The 17,187-nt window shown below is 38.1% G+C and overlaps 1 protein-coding gene across 10 annotated transcripts in view; it reads right to left on the bottom strand.

Moving 5' to 3' along the window:
- Nucleotides 1–17,187, bottom strand: part of SETD5 (SET domain containing 5) — an 80,001-nt gene that overhangs the window by 21,770 nt on the left and 41,044 nt on the right. For 3 of the 10 annotated variants that reach the window (XM_052635502.1, XM_052635536.1, XM_052635511.1), the window contains 15 exons: nucleotides 16,324–16,516; nucleotides 15,936–16,041; nucleotides 15,401–15,609; nucleotides 15,004–15,062; nucleotides 14,314–14,492; nucleotides 13,333–13,371; nucleotides 9,861–10,103; nucleotides 9,150–9,298; nucleotides 8,667–8,784; nucleotides 7,824–7,933; nucleotides 6,641–6,890; nucleotides 6,173–6,256; nucleotides 5,226–5,483; nucleotides 4,182–4,502; nucleotides 3,540–3,782 (listed from right to left, as the gene is read on the bottom strand). In XM_052635502.1, the coding sequence (XP_052491462.1) occupies nucleotides 3,540–3,782; nucleotides 4,182–4,502; nucleotides 5,226–5,483; nucleotides 6,173–6,256; nucleotides 6,641–6,890; nucleotides 7,824–7,933; nucleotides 8,667–8,784; nucleotides 9,150–9,298; nucleotides 9,861–10,103; nucleotides 13,333–13,371; nucleotides 14,314–14,492; nucleotides 15,004–15,062; nucleotides 15,401–15,609; nucleotides 15,936–16,041; nucleotides 16,324–16,415 (2,460 nt within the window). In that variant the 5' untranslated portion in view covers nucleotides 16,416–16,516. Of the gene's footprint in view, nucleotides 1–3,539; nucleotides 3,783–4,181; nucleotides 4,503–5,225; nucleotides 5,484–6,172; nucleotides 6,257–6,640; nucleotides 6,891–7,823; nucleotides 7,934–8,666; nucleotides 8,785–9,149; nucleotides 9,299–9,860; nucleotides 10,104–13,332; nucleotides 13,372–14,313; nucleotides 14,493–15,003; nucleotides 15,063–15,170; nucleotides 15,262–15,400; nucleotides 15,610–15,935; nucleotides 16,042–16,323; nucleotides 16,517–17,187 lie in introns of those variants that run through there. The other 7 variants (XM_052635544.1, XM_052635527.1, XM_052635560.1 and 4 more) reach the window with 7 other exon arrangements.

The following is a 17,187-nucleotide window of genomic DNA, read 5'->3' as shown; positions in this document are numbered from 1 at the left end:
CGAATCACTCCTATGGATAATAAATTAACTTTAGACCCTTCTCCCTAAGTTCTAGCTACAGTTATTAAGGTCAAAAGAACATTTCTTCCTTCTCTGGAACTCTGTATTGAAGAGATTTTTAGGAAGCTCAGAGATGGGCAACAGAAATGTTTTAAAGAGTATCATAATGATGGGGAAAGGGAAAGAAATTAATTTGGGTTTTAGAGTTCAAAGACATGGATTGAAACTTGGCTGCACGTCTTCCTAGATGCTTAACTTTGAACAAGTTACTTTCATGTCTGAGCCAAAGCTGGATCTGTAAATTGAACCCAATGATCCCAAGCTCACAGGGTTATCATGAATGCTAAGTGAGACAGTGCATGTGAAGAAAGCTTGTAGCACAGTACTGGGCACACACTGTTCAGTGAGAACTAGTTCAAATGAATTTCAGGCTATGTACAGAGTATACAGATTAATATCACTCCAGTGCACACAATAAAATATCAATGCAAAGCATAGTGTTTCATTTTCAGTCTAAATGGGAGATCGAATGCCCCACACGTATCATGCCTACAAGGTGAGTTCAGAGATTTAGAGAGAACAACGAGAGATACTACTGAAAGGCTTGTTAGCCACCCATAAATGCTTCCATTTCAAAAGAACAAGTTAAGTAAAATTCAACAAGACATACTATAACATGCTAGTTCAGAGCTGTGAATTGATTTAACTTAGAAACTACAGCGACATCATAAAACATTTTGCCAAATACTCTAAAAACCTGGGTGCAAATATACACATGCAACTTTACACTCTTAAACTTATAAAGGCTTTATACCTCCTTTAATCAGATATGACAGAGTAAGCCTACTGGGAATACATGCTGTTTTAACTAATCCCATGGAGGACGACTGTTCTCATCTCTCTGTTTAACTATATTCTTCTCTCAGTGGTTTTTAGAAATTTATTACAAGTTTATTATGGAAATCTTCTTAGGTTCTGCACCATGTGAGTATTTTCTAACCAGTCTAAAAAAATCTCCATCTAGGATAAACCTGAGTTCAATTTCTACATAGGACCCAATTTCATTAGTTTTGTCCCATAAAAAGTTATATTCTTGTTTTGCAATATAATCTTGATACATTATCAGCAAATATTAAACTTGTGATTTAAACAATTTTCAAAGACTCAACTTAAGTAAGATACTTTGCTATGTGTCAACATACATAGCCTGAACTCTTCTTAAAGACTAATATGACACAAATAGATAAAAGTGTCTGAGTAGAGCCTGTATAAAACAAGACTAAGGATGGTCAGATACATGTAGAGACTATAACATGAATATGAATTAAATGGGATTTCTAACTGTTGCCAGTGGAGAGACACAAAGATGAGATACAGATGTAAGTCTGAAACCATAACCAGGTAAAAAGGGCTCTAAGAAATATACTGTCTATCAGATTTGAAGTCATATTTCTACACTTTTTGATTTTCACAGAACTCTGCTACTTGGAAAAAAGTAAGATGGGAATAGAAAGATACAACCTAGCATCAGAATGATAAAGGCAGCATTTCAAGAAAGTAGTCCATACTATTTACAGTTCAGACTTCTTTATTATTCTGTATTAATAATTATTAGCCCTTCTTAAAGGATCAAAGAAAATCTATTATCTGACTTGATAAGATACTTCAACAGTTAACATCCTAGAAGTCTAGTACTATGTCCATCCAAAGACAGAACAAAAGGAAGAAGTTTATTTCATATATTAAGCCATCTTTTGACCTGTTCCTCTAAACTAAAGACAGCTTCTCTAATTGTTCGATACTACTCTGAAAATGTAGATTCTGGGCTATTACCCTTAATGAGGGACTGAGCTAAAAGTAATGGTAAGATTAGTTTTACAAGCCATACCAGAGTTAATGAAATCCGCCAATTATTACAGAATAAGGTTAATCATTGTTATTGTTGTTTAGTCGCTAAGTCGTGTCCGACTCTTGCGACCCCATGGACTGCAGCCCGCCAGGCTCCTCTGCTCATGGGATTTCCTAGGCAAGAATATTTGGAGTGGGTTGCCATTTCTTCTCCAGGGGATCTTCCTGACTCAAGTCTCCTGCAAAGCAGGCAGATTCTTTACCACCAAGTCACCAGAGAAGCCAAGGTTAATCAATAATGGTCATTAAACGGCAAATATTTTTTTTTTCCTTCTCAGATAATTTATAAGATCCAAGATAAATAACTTGGTATAGAATAAAGGATTCCCAGAGACCTAACCTTCATTTCCTTTAGTAAATTTCTTGTTTTATTTTCTTTTTAAAGATGTCACTGTTTTCTTTTCTGACACCTGAAAGTTATGTTACTCTATTATCCACAAACCCTTCTGGCAAAGATCTCATGATCAAATTTCTCTTTAGGAGCTGTTCTACTTGGGAATTTCCCCTAAATAAATCGTAAGTGACTCAAACACTTAGATTAAGATTAGGAAAAGACTTTCTTCAGTGTATGTTGCTCATTCAGTGGTAGCGCCTTTGGTTTGTGTGCAGATCCCTGCTGCCCTCCTCCCCTCCATATCCCCCAACACTTGGGTTCATCTTTTAAGCCCCTCCCCCAAGAAATAGTATCTGCTCTTTGGGAAAAGAGAAAAGCTTTAAGTTTGAGGAGTCAGGGAAGACCTGCCTGGAGTTGGAGACTTCATCACATCAAATAATCTATATGCAGCATCCTCATGTACGTGATGCCAGTGGAGGAGGGCAATGGCAGACACTGAGGAAGGCAGCCTGAATCCAGATCTGAGGATAAGAGAAAAGGGTGTTCCAGGGAACAGACTCTACCTCAAAGGTACCAAATGAAAGGGTGTCCTATACTTCTAGAAACATGAAAATGACATTACAGATCTGAGGGTGTGATCTATTCTTGAGAGACACCTTTGGAAAATAAGCAGGGCTTCTGGGAATTAAGAAAGCATTCCAAAAATAAACAACCATCAAATATGACTGCCACTAGATCCAAAAGCAAAACATAACTACAGAAGAGAAACCAGAGAGAGAGAGAGAGACAGAAAACTTTATACTAGGTTCCATAATCACTAGGGAATAAACACTCATTTGATCAAGGAACAGGAATTCTGTCAGTTGTGACAAGACTTTTCCTCTACTCTCAATCAAATGATAATAGTGACTGAGTTAATCCAAAACAAAATTTGATCATTCTTTAACTTGTGCAACAGTGCTCTAGAGTACCTGGGGCCCAATCTTACAGAATAATCACAAATGGACATGTTAACCAGTATCACAAGAGCACACACAAAACACCCCTTTCTACCCAGTCACCAACTGCTAAGATAACAGTGAACACAAAGACAAAGTTGCTAAGACAAACTGAGCACCAAAATGTAGTCTACATCCCACCTTAGTCTCACTGACTCTTGATGCACCAATACTGGTGGCTTAACACCTAACTCATTATAAACTCATATGGGCAGAGTGCACTCATCTAGAGCATGTGTTTGATATGTCACCATTACAGGCATCCTAGGTTAAAAAGAAAAGAAATCACGTAAACATACCTTTTTACAGGAGCTGAACGTGCCATCAGGCAGAAGTGGCCTTCGACGCCTCTCAGGGATAAAGGGTGAGCCAAAGCGAATGTAGTGTTTGGGGGTGGTGCAAATTAACGGGGAATGGATAAGACCAGGTAACATGTTCAGGGTTGTTGCCAGTACAGTTGGGTCCGTGGTGATACGTAAAGGGCACTCAACAGGACATTCTTGCTTCTCAGCTTTGTCATTCAACCATTCTGTAACTAGATACTAAGTTAAAAAAGAGACTGTCAGTTGATGATGTTGCAGATGTAAAGGCCAGAGGCAGCAGTGTAACTCACAAAGACAATCCTCATCTAGGAACTAGGACCGAGGTAGATAAAACAGCTGCAGAGTATGATTCGCATAATCAGAACACAAGGGCATCTTAGCTCACCCTCTCCATGATCACTATGGGAGGAATGAGTTCAGCTATCAGTAATTTAAGCTCTGTTTAAAAATTATGGGAACCAAAGTAAAGTAGCAGCATGGACTCAGTGTCTAAGCATTTTATCTCAAATCTAATAATTCGTAGACTGCTTTTTCTCCCCTGAGGATTATACACCCTTTTACTTTACGAAGGAACAGCTTTTGCCAGACTACCCTTAGGAAGATGGATTTGTAACTTACCTTTTTGGTTTTGGGGTATTTAGATGCAGCACGGTTGACATGGGATCCAGTAACTGATACCACGGTTGGGTCAGACCCTGTTAATTGCCTGTTTTCTCCTGAACTGTCTACATTTCCAGCTTCAGTAGGAGTTACTGAGCTGTTATTTCCCCCTTCTTCCAAGGCAGCTTGTGACAACTCTGCCTGCTGTGCAATGGCCTGCTTTTGACGCTTTAGTCTTTGGGCTGAACTGGTCCGGTACCGAGAAATTCGACTCTTCGGTCGGGGCCGAGAAGGCTTTGCTGGAGGTGGTTTGGGGACTGGTTTTTCTGTAGCAATATCCTACAATAACAGCAAAGTTAACTGCTTACTAGCAATATCAGCAAATATTTTATCCTGTTTCCTATTCACTTTAAGCACTCTGAATGTTCACTGGTGAAAAAACTGAGCATTAACAAACATTAATTTCAAATATAATCCTTACAAAATTTATACATTTAAACCAGCCAGAAAGCCTACAGGAAGATGTCCGTTACTTCTTTTTCCAGAAAGTATTTATAAAATTGGTCAAAAGTCAGCTGAAAGCAGCCACCAAATTTTAGGTTCTTAGCAGGGAAGGTAAATCCTCCTCTGTTTTCCCCTCAGATACTGAGGTTTTAGCTTAAGGCTTAGAATTTGTGGCAAAGATAGGAAAAGGAAGAGTTACTCTGAGGAGCTTAGAATTTGTGGCAAAGATAGGAAAAGGAAGAGTTACTCTGAGGATCCTATGAAATGTCAGGTACATAACTATGCTACAAAGATGGCCAAAGAGAAACCACAAGATCTTTATGAATTCACCACCAACAATTTATCTGGCAGAAATTGTAGATAGTTCCATTCTAGTCTGAGAGTATCTAGTTATTCAAATTCTGTTTCCCTGATTCCACAAATCAGCTAAGTGATAAGCAAATCAGCTTATTTACTGCAAAATAAGGCAAAGCTGAAAACGGTGATTATAGCCATTCCAAAAGATAGGCAACTGATATTAACAGGAGTTATCTAAGGCCTGGAGTCTTTTCATCTTACTCCTGCTTGGGAAGACCTCCGGGTGTTCACTCCAACACTCTGTGGGTTGCTTGTGATGGCAATATTTGAAGCAGGGTTGCTAACTTCAGGTTCAGGGGCTTCAGTTTTTGTCTCCTCTCCCAAAGGAATCTCTGAGGTGGTGGCAGCAATCTCTACGTCAGAACTGCTTTGTTCCAAGGGCTGATCCCGTCGCTTCTTTCTTTTCTCTAAGTTTTCAAAAGCATGCATGATGGCTTCAACCTTCCTATCTTCCCGGGTCTAGAAAGAAAAGACATTAGCATAGAAGGAAGCCTCTACCAGGAGAAGACAACAGCTTTTCACAAGTATTATTAATGCAAACTGATAGACATTTATTTCAAAAGAGGTCAGCTATTTTGAAACTTTTTAATACAAAAGAAAAATAGCCATCAAAACTAATTTTTCTCTGCATTTTCAGTTAAAAAAAAAATCAAGTAGATTTTCTTCAGCAGCTTCTCAAGGACAAAAATAAACATGACTGATTGCAGCCATAAAGAAGAACTTTTGAATCCATTATGACTGCAGGTTTTGTTGGTTTTTTAAATGTCAAGTCACACAAATGTAGGAAATTACTAAGTTAGCCCAAACAAAGATACTTTGTTTCAACAAGACAGTTAAGAAACCTCTTAAAACCATCAACAGATAATAGCTACTAGAGAACTGTGTCTATGTATGTTTATATATGTGTTTATATATGTTTATATATAAACTATATGTTTATATAAACTATATATAAACTATATGTGTTTAACTATGTATGTTTAAAAAATAAACATAAAATCTACTTTATAGAAAAAGCCGAAATTGTGACCTAAAGGTGATGGTGTAAGAACTTACTGAAGAAATAAAATGATATAAATTCTGAAGGGGCTCACATGCCATAGGTAGCAGGAATCAGCAGTAACAAAAAGATGTTAGAAGGTACCCACCCTCCTGCTATGAGCTGGGCTCTCCTGGTCATCTGCAACCTCTTCCTTCTCCTCTTCTGCTTTTTCTTCTGGATTGTCTATTTCCTTTAAGATAGAGGCAATATTCAGCTGTATTCTTAAACTCTAGGAAAAAAATCAACCCCTGGTTTTTCCCTGGGAGCTTAAAACTCTGTAGAAACAATTTCCAGTGCTTTAGTGTTACTTATATGGGGGTCACATGGTAAACACAGATGATAAATACAATTTACTGCACTGAAACCTGGTAAGTACCCAAAAGGATGCTCCTGACATTGCTTAAAAAAAAAAAAAAAGACAAAACAGAATGAATGAATGCATACCCACCTTGATATGAAGGGTATTAAGTGTTAACATAGATTCCCTACATAAAACAACATGTGGCAAGCTGGGATCCACTTCATATGAAGAGGATCAACACCACAGCAACATCTTCTGACCAGGGAAGATTACCTCATGGTCACTGGATACAGTGACTTTCTCAGGAACTTGCTCTGGCTGCTGGCTGTTATCCTCTTCAGGGGCCTCATTCTGCTGCTCCATCTCTAGCTCTTTCCGTCGTGCTTTTCTACGTCTCGTCTCTGCTCCGATGGTAGGTAGACTTGGAGGAGGTGGGAGCGGCGGTTCTGCAGCATTGGGATTCCTTTTTTGTATAGGGCAATTCCGGTTCCCCTTGTGACATGCACAGTCCACTTTATAATTACTGCTCCAAAGAAACAACCAAAAGTGCCTGTCTCAGTACCCATGAAAATCAGTTATATTATCTATTCATTATCTTGAAATCTTAGTATAGTAATTTCCTTTGGTATTATTTTTGAACAAGTTAAATAGAGTCATTAAGAGAGTCCTATAAATATTTTCAATATTCTGCATTTCTCTATATAACCCAAACTCACTCAGTGGACGGGAAAGCAAGCCCTCACTAAATTCAGTTCTCTCAACTGTCTTTGTGCTGTTTAAAGGCAGTGAATCCGTGACAGAGTCTGAAGTAGTCATACTTACCTTGTGTCTGCCTTCCCCATGTCCTCACTCTTGCCTATTGATTCCCTACTTATTATTAATACCTTTTCTTCATGTACCTGTGCCTGACATCAGTTTACTACATAGACCCTATTGCCTACAACGACCAAGGCAAAAGAAGCAGTCATTTTACAAAACCCATCACGTAATCATCTATGACTTACTATCTGTTTTTCTGCACTGTCATATATAGCTGGATTATAGTGGATGATCTGAGTGGATGATGAGAGTGGATGAGGTGAATCTTTAGATTCTTATTCTGTGTGATAGTTGGTACAATAGCTGTGTGTGTAACAATAGATAACTACTGTAATTTCTAGGAGTGTTACATGCATATTCTTTTTGTTATTCTTGCTAGATAGAGGCAAAGGCCAAAACACCCTTGGTTAGAAGACTGGTAAGCAGTATCACACTATGTCTCTCTTAAAACTAAACACAACACCCTCATTCTGTCTTTCCCTCTATAATTTCCAGGCAGAAAATGCATTATTCATGAAAACAAAAGGTTAAAAAAAAAAGAAAAAGGAAATGGCAAGGCACGAAAGCAGACTGAACAGAAAGAACAGCTTAAAGTGTAAGACAAGGCCACTCATGTTAGGAAAGGCTGAGATCTTACCAGTTACTGTACTCATAATCAAATGCTATGGTGACCTCAGCATCCTTGGTGATAGCAGACACAGCATAGATACAGAGATGAATCATCCCATCTGCAATCATGTGTCTCACCTGTGTGAACAAGGCTAATGATTATGATTTATCAAAAACAACAAAAACTTTCTGTAAGAGGAAAAAAAAACCTTTAACTCAAATAATATTTCCTCACTTAGTTATGGTAGTCTGTTATTCCATTTGATACTATCATACAGTAATTGCTTGAAAATTTATGATATTTCTTGAAATAAAGAAATTTTTAGATGTTAGCAATCAGAGTAAGAACACTGATCTACATCTTAAAGCTGTTTTCAGCTGTACCAGAAAATTAAAATTCTTAATCTATAAAAAAAGCTCTGTGAATTTTCTTGCTGCATTTGATGTGGCTGCGTTCATTATGCACCAAATAATCAACTTCAGAAATGTCTAGAATCACTCCTTCAACCTGAATCACCTAAAATCTAAAAAATGAAACCATGCACCTTAGTTTTGGCCCAATGATAAATCTTTTGTATGACAATTCTTTAATATAATATAATCTCACTGCCTTCCTATCCAGCCTAGCTCTTTCTCTTTAGCAAATGCCAACTTGCTTTTTTGCATTTTTGCCTTCTCTAAAGAAAATCTACTCCTTGACCTCATCCTGTCAGAATAAATAAACCATTACTTTTGATTTTCATCTCTTACAATGAAATATTATGACCACCATCTACAGACCTTAATCTGGATGAAGTTTTCAGACTGTTTCTTTAGTTGATTTGTCCTTTTGGTGGTTCCATTCAAAGAGAAGTTGCTACAGAAATCTTACCTCTGCATTCGGTGTACATGATCTTCTGATGAATCGAGCATCATTACCGAAAGTACGTGCATCCACACACATCTCTACACCGTTGAATTTTGAGTAGAAGAGCACAAAGGGGTATGGTCTAGGAATATAATTAAAATTCCTGTAATTCTCAACAGAAATAAAAAGGCTACCCCATGATTTCAAATATGAAGCACACCATGACAGAAGAGGCAGCAGCCCTCTGCAACGCCTGAACTTAGAAAACATCACATGCTTGTCTGCTTTTGATTAAAGAAAAAGCACAAAGCAAGGAATGCTTTGTTTAGAAAGGAGTCATCACCACTTCATAGATTAAACGACTTGCAGATTTATTTGCACTTCTCTACAAATAGCAGAGAGGCGTGAGTTTTCCTGCAAGAGCATCCTACCCACAAGGATGGCTTTTACAGCTATACTGCTGTTAGACCCACTTTAGCCCTTAATACTTAATGAATGATGTCTTACTTTTTGAAGAAATGCCCATTGACTTCAAATTGCTGCCGTAACATGACTTTGCCTCGATACTCTATTATAAGAGTGTCCAAAGCCAAATCTCTTGCAGCCCTCAGGATCTTCCGGTGCTTCTGAACACGAGTGACTCTTCCCAATTGTAGCTGAATAAAATCAGAGTATTGACATTAGATGCTATCAACAGGAGCTAAGTAGACATTTAAATTATCTCTTAATTGCAGGAAAAGCACTAATACTTTTAGGTTTTACTTGTTTATGTTATTTACCTCAATGATGAGACATTTTAAAATTTGATGAAATCTTAGTATTTCTAGGAAATAGGTTCTGTATAGTGAACTTGCCACCCCCTTACCCCCAAAGAAAAAAAAAACTAAGAAAAATATGACTAAAATTTTTGTGGCTCTATGTGTAATGTAAGAGCTTAGGTTTCCATTAATCTTAATAATTTCTATTGAGGTGGTATAAATTTTCTATATCCTAATTTATCTATTTTTAATTAATAAAGATATATATCTTAAAGTATGTATCTGAACAGTTTTCAAGTGAGCAAAACTTGCTTTTGGTTAAAGATGCTCCTCAATAGATGGCTATTTTGTTACCCTAAGGTCTTATACATCTGAAAGATAGGCTAATTTCAAAATACATCCTTTTCCTGAGTTCTTAAAATCTCAACTAATTAGGAGTCTTTACCCCTTTGATCCTTACCTGCATTTGGGACCCAATAACTGTATTATTACAGGCCAATTCAGTCTTATTAATAGTGTCTAAAATAGCAGGTTTGCCCACAAATTCCTTGTTAGAGTGTAGATGTTGTTCAAGGGCGTTCTGTACATCTGCACTGTACTGATTAGTGAAGGCTTCTTCATACTGATCAGTCCATAGTCTTATCCGATTTTCCCATCCCTCAGTTGTATTCTCATCTAAATTCTGTGCCTCAGAAGGAGAATTCTGTAGAGAACAAAGGTCAAGTAGATTAGGAGAGTCCATAAAAGGGACAGGATGGGACAGGAAGGGGTTGGGTGGGGGACTGCCAGGCTAACCATTCAGAGAAAATTAGTTTTCACTTGGCAGTTGTGTGGCATAAGAGCAATGGCCTGGGAAGTCAGGATCTGGCTTCTATCATGGTTTTATTATCAGTAAGCTGGGAGGTTCAGTTTCCTTATTTATAAAGTGAGAAATCAATCTGGATTGTAATTCAATCCCATCACTATGATTTTATGACCATCTTTATGTCATAAAAATCAAATTTATCAGAACAATGACATCAAGTTTGTAAGAAAATCTTCATAAAAATGAACAACAGTGATACTTCAAAATACTCACATTGCTTAAGTTTTCAATACTTATCAAACATCAGTATGACATTTCAAATTGGTAGTTTTACTACTATCCAGGAGTATGTTTTTGCATGTCTTATTATACAATTAATTTATGTTCACTTAAAAGCTACATGTGACCCAAATAAATAAGTAACTCATAATCTTGCCTCCTACAGAAAAAGCTATCATTCAGTATATCTTTCTAGCATGCTATTTATGACATTGCAAAACAGCCACACAATAAAGAGGTAAGGTGGGGGAGGGGCATGGGTAGATGCAGTGTAGGAAATGCTTATAATCTGCTACACTTCACTCGGAAAACCGCTGCCCTCTATGACAGTACAGTACTGAGGAAACATCATATCTTGGCAACATCTTCCTAAATACTTTTATATGTGCTTCTGCTATACAGACACAGCTGAAGTCTGATATATGTTCTCCTCCACGGTGTTCAGGACTTAAGGTGTTATCAGAAAACAAAACCAACACTGATAGTGATGATTTCACACTAGTGATAACTAGAAGGAAAAGACACTAATACCAAAGCTACTTATAAATCCATGTCGACTTTAAACTTGCAAAAACAGGTATACAAAAATTAATATGGTTTCCACGAACAATAGAGAAAACACTTACACCCACTGTAACAATAGCTTTCTTTCATTTCTATGTTACTAGTTTTGATCGACTATCGTCTACCATCCTTCCCCAAGGAACAGGAAAATGGAAGGAAAAATTTAATGCCACTGTTTTTCACATTACTCACTAGATTCCAAAAGGATGAACAATAAACAAAAGGATCTAACAAATACCTAAGGCCAACACATTGAGAATAGAACACTGCCTGCTTGAGGTGGACAGTAGCAGCTGAGCAAAAGAAAAAGTGCAAAACTTAAGACTTTAAGGGAGCTTATAAGACTGGGGATTAGGGGTGCCCCAGTAGAATTCCCAGGTTTAAGCATCCAGTAGTGATCACTAAACTTCTGACTTGTTAAACAATGTAAACTGGAAGCCTGTGTCATAGTTTTAGCTATTGTTCACTAACACAACTCTTGTCTAGTCTGCTATCCTGTTCTTCTGAGTACTAGAGATGCCATCTCAGTGGGTTTAGAGCAACAGCTCTCAATCAGTGGGGATTTTGCCACCAAGAAGACTTTTGGTAATACCTGAAGTTATTTTTGATTAATATGTGGCTTTGTTGGCACTTAGTAAATGCTAAGGATGATGCTACACAGTTTACTGTAATGCAAAAGACAGCTCTGATCCCTACAAAGAATTATTTGGTTCAAATGTTGTTGGCTCAAACAGTGTTGAGGTTAAAAAACCCTGGTTTAGACCAGTTTCCAGTGGAGAAATTCAACTTTAGGGCTAAAAAGCCAAATGATAGAGTCTTCTCATTCTTATGCTATGGTTCCCACTCAGATCTTTGGTAAGGTTCTTAGTAACAATTAATTCCGAGTACAGAATTTATAACTCAGAATTATGATACAAGAATCAAAATAAACCGGTAATTTTTAATTATTTAAATTTTAACATGCTTATGGAGCTGTCAACATCTCAAAAACTGCAAGCAATATTTGGAGTTAACATGTAGTTTTCTGGGAAAGCCAGTCAATAGCTTTCAGAAAGTTTCAAACTTCTAGAGGCAAGTTACAATAGCTGATAAAAGAGAAAAGGGTTTAACACCTGGGATAAGGGCTATGTCTGCCCCATAAATCTATTTAAGGTCTCCTCTAAGCAACGGTCTCCTTACAGGAGAATGATCTAGCAAAGAAACAGTAACTGTGTTCCAAGACATTCCAGGATTCTGGTGGTCTTGGGCTCTAAGTCCTCTCCCATCTTTTATACAGATATTTACAAGTCTGTTTATGGGTATATGCAAGGTGAGGCCTTGTAATTTTATACAAAGTGCTACCTGTGATCTTTTTAAATGAGTCAATTTGGTGTTCCACATATAAATGCGTATTATATCTATATTTCCTAAGAAAGCTTATCCTCACTAAAGAGTTTAATGTTTACCCTATAATGATCAATAAGAAAGATTCTGCTTTTATATCATTTACACATCCACATATAAGAATACTAACAGAACTAAACTAGACCTTAATTCTAATTAAATACTTTGTAGCCATAAGTAATGGTTTGGGAGGTACACTATCCTACATAAGCAAATAGGTAAGGGAAGATATCAGACAGTATATTCAAATTTCCTTTGGGCAAACTCTTCATCGGCTAAAAGTTCCTTTAAATATTGCACATAATTTCTCTATTATCCAACTACTACCTGAAATCATGTCTCATAAGCTTTTACTTGATAACTAAAGAAAAGAAGTGCACTAACATCACCTGAGTCTTCTATACCAAGTAGATATGCCAGGAGAAAACAGCTCAAAAGTAAGTAATTCCAGTAAGAATAATTCTTATCAACACTACTACTTTCCTACTGATGAAATTTATCCTTCCAACTGGTGATTAAAGTGTACATGATGCTAGGGTGAACACACAAGAGATCCCCTATCACTAGAAAAACCTTACTCCTGAGATGGAGGCCAATCAGATGGAGGCCAAACATCAACCTCATTTTGTTTGGCAAAATGTCACTTACCCTGTACCCCAAGAAAAGCAGCTAATGAAAAACCAGTAAACGAAGCCTGATTACAGAAAGGAAAAAATATTTTAGAAAATGGCCAAGAAAATCCACTTTGGAGAAAGGCTCTATGAAATCTGAATGGCAACAATTAAAAACTAACAAAAAGCAGAATCCAAGATTCCCAGACCATCAATGTCAGGAAAGAAGCTGACCAAAATGCCAGATCACAGTGAAGTAAAACACACCATCAGAGAAGAAGACCCCTTACCTTCATCCGCAAGGACTTCCGGGATCCCTCTCGAAATGCCTATCCCAAAGAGGAAAACAAGTAGAACAAAACAAAACTTGGTACCAAGAATGACAGTTACACCTATCTGAGACTAAAACTAAGGCAAGAACTAGTGTTCTAGTCTGTCCCCTTTACTCTAGGTAACAAATACAATGGAATTCCCCACACTATTGTCAAGAAAAGGGGTGGCATAAGGCCAGTGAACTCTGAGGCTAATAACAATACTTTCCACTGTGAAATTAGGTAATTAACAGGGAAGAGCATGCATCACTTAAACCCTATATGCACCCCTGACACTAAAAGAAAAAGTATATAAAAATATTAAGTAAGGCTACAGATTTACCAGTTTGAAATTAAGAAGGAAATAAAGACCAATCCCCTTAATAAGGGGTGGGCAAGTCACCTAGAAGCAACAAAGTTGCTGTGATGGGGAAGAAAGAACACAAAACAGAAGAGGTTTCTTCTGGAGACTTTTTAGTTGAGAATACAGGAAAGTAACCACAACACTGAGTAAGCCTAGACCGTTCAAGAGATGTTTCCTGAATTTTTGGAAACAAGGGAAAAAACAATCAACCAACAACCATGAACTGGGCATGTACCAGCACAAGAATTTCAGACTGGGTTTTGGGGTTGAGGAGGCAGGAGATACTTTAAGGACAGCGGAAGCCTAGACCGGAGGCAGCTGTACACATGGACTTGTGTCAGGTGGGGCTGGGATATCATACCTGGGATGTGGGGTTGGAGTAAAAGAGACTATGTGCCAGTTGTGATGGTATGGAGTGGCAGAAAGAGGTTGATCTGTATGTGAGTAACACAGATTAGCTGATTTTTGCAAACAGAGCAGAAGTGGCCCATCAAACATCTGGATCAAATTTCTTAAGAGAACTTCGGTGTATTCTTCATCCAACATTTGGCCTATTTCAGATATATTTCTATTTAAGATACTTTTGCCCTCCATACCTTGATTTTCTTCGTCTTTGGTGCTGCACGACCCTTTTCTGGACTCTTTTTCCGCTTCTTGGGTTTGGTTCTTCTAACAGTTAAGGTGATGCTTGTAGGTGTGTGCTGTGTTGCTGTATACAACACAGTGGAAGGAGAAAGCTCCTCATCCCAGCTTTCTGTTGCACTGCTATCCCCACCTGGAAAAAGGTCAGTTCACAGTTCACAGTGCATAAGAATCCTAAGTACATTAAAAAACAGCTCATTTCTTTACATCTAGCCCATACTCAGTAAGTCATTACTTCTACCTACTCTATTAGAACATAAATACCACAATCCATATGAAAACAAAATTCTATCTGTATCTTTCTCACTAAACATACAAATTCTATTCTCTATGTGTACTTCCCCCATTGAATTTGGTCCCCAGGCTCCCTTGCCTTGATGCGTATGTAACACAGAAAAGGATTTGTTCTTAGGTGTGTGTGTACACTCACAGGGAATATTTTGATTAGTATAGGCCTAAACTCTTGATTCTGGATACAATTAATTCATAACAACAGAATTACAACGGTTTTTGAGAAGACTTCAATGACTATCCATGAAAAGAGCTGGGGACCATGGGAACTCTCAAGAGGGGTTCTTAGGATGAATATTAAAACCCAAAAATAGTATGTGTCAAAACATGGGCCAAACCCATCTTTGGCTCACCTGATATGTTGTCCTGCTTCCGCCGATGAAGTCTAATAACCTTCCCCCTGCTCATTCCCCTAAAGAGGGAAAACAAACTTAAAGTAGTCCCTCCAACAGCATGCAGCACGTCATCGCACACATGGGAGAAGTGTCTCTGCATATACTACCCCCTTCCTCCCACCTACCAAATGTTTCCAGGACATTAAATTTCATATCAAATTCAATAGCTTTAAGATCAATCTCTCATTCCTTGTTGTCAGCAATTCTCACCTAGTGCAGAGAATTCGAGCCAAGGAGCACTAAGGAATCATCTACATTAACAAACACAAGAAAGAATACTTTGAGCTTTTCCCTACTAATAAGAAACCCTAATCCCAGTAACCCAGGGTTGGATTTAGATGGAACACGATCTTACCTGCACTTGTCACAGTTGAGAAGGAAGCCATCCTGAGAAAGACCACAAGGACACCAGGAAGGAACAGTCTCTCCTTCTGAGTTCGGGCTGTCTCCACAGCGTTCCTCTACGGGCGACGGCAGGCCATTCAGGTCAGAACGAGGGATGATCGTCTGGACAGGGGGAGAAGCAGGAGGTGTCGGAGGAGGAGGGGCTCCGTAATTATGATCCTGAAAATAAGATTTTTTAAATCAACAGTGTCCAAACACTGGCCCCTCTCTCCCCTAAAGTATGGTACATATGGAAAGAAAGAAGAAAGTAGTACCCTTCGTTTTTTGGCTTCAACCAGGAAAGTGATAAAACAAAATGCCAAGGTCAACTGGGACATAAAAACAAGAACAATGATGCAGGGCTAGACGTCCGCTGGAGGCAGGGAAGTGCAAAAGGGGCAACTTCGTCATGCTGCATATAAACATTTCAAGAAAGTCACAATGTATAAGAATGGATTACACTCCAGGAAGATCACTGCTCTGGAGAGAAATAAATGCATACTCACAGCATAAGGCAGTCCTCGACACCCATGCCTCTGAGTGGTCCCATAATTATGAGTGGAATACACGCTCTTCTCATTAACTGCTGGACTAGCCTCCACAGATTCAGGGCTGCACAAAGGCGAAAAGCAACGCATGATAGCATAACACCTAATCTTTCCTTAAACTAAGACTTAACTTCCCATTCTAACCCCTCCTCTTTCCACAACCACCAGCCACTAGAGTAAGAGAAAGAACTCAGTGAAACAATCTCATCAACGTAACTAAGCCTATAAATAACAGTAGGAGTGTTATTAAATGTGGATTTGTGTGTAACATGAAGCCAGTATAGGCAGATGTCTCAAAGCAGGCACCTGGGATACAAGGTGTCCCTAATGACAAACACAAACGTACCAGCTGAGCAGGGAGTTTCCCCTAGAGAAGCCACTCTGGGCTGGTTTAGACTCAGAACTATTCTTCTTAATTGGCTCTCTTAATACTTCCATGAAACCTCACATGACATTTGCAGTGAGTGAGATGATGAAAGTGCCTTCTGCACTGCCCCAGGGACCAGGCCCTCTTCCATTCACTACCAAGACAGGATACCCTGAAGAAAGTACAGGTAAAAACAATGGCATCTTATATTTATCATACCTCTCATCTTGATGAACCCCCAAACACCTTCCACATATTAAGAATAATAATTTCTCATCCACCAATGACATGCAAGCATATCAAGGACACAATTATTTAATAGCTGCATGGTAATACCACAGAACTTCAAACTAATCAAAACTGCACTCAGAAGTTTATTCTAGTGATAAATAACAACAGTAGTAGTAAGTACCATTCTGAATTGTCTATTATTTTCTAGGAGATTTACAGTATTAATTTGTTTACTCTGCAACTACTAAACATGGTAAAGAGCACCTTATTTTTACAGAATGTGAAGTTGAGGTGGTGAGATTATATAACTTTACCAAGGTCACACAGTCAGTCAATGTGTGACTCCAAAATCTATGCTTTTTCCACTACACCTAACTAGTTTGGAAACCAGGGTAACCTTCTTCCTTTAAAGAAAATGACGTAAGATCTTAAGTAACCAGGCTTATTGTGAAGCTTGGTTGAGTATCTTTCTGTACTGACACTGAGTGGAAAATAAACTGTTTAAGCACAATTTATTAATATAAAATAATTATAAATGTGTTTTAAGTTAAGAAATTTAATGTAAGCCCTTATTTGATAATAACAAGATAGAGGTGGCTAAGGACAAAATTC

Source organism: Budorcas taxicolor, chromosome 1 (assembly GCF_023091745.1).
Source record: "Budorcas taxicolor isolate Tak-1 chromosome 1, Takin1.1, whole genome shotgun sequence".
Taxonomy (NCBI): domain Eukaryota; kingdom Metazoa; phylum Chordata; class Mammalia; order Artiodactyla; family Bovidae; genus Budorcas; species Budorcas taxicolor.
The sequence above is the reverse complement of the archived record's forward strand: the minus strand, read 5'-3'. Positions and strand labels throughout refer to the sequence as shown.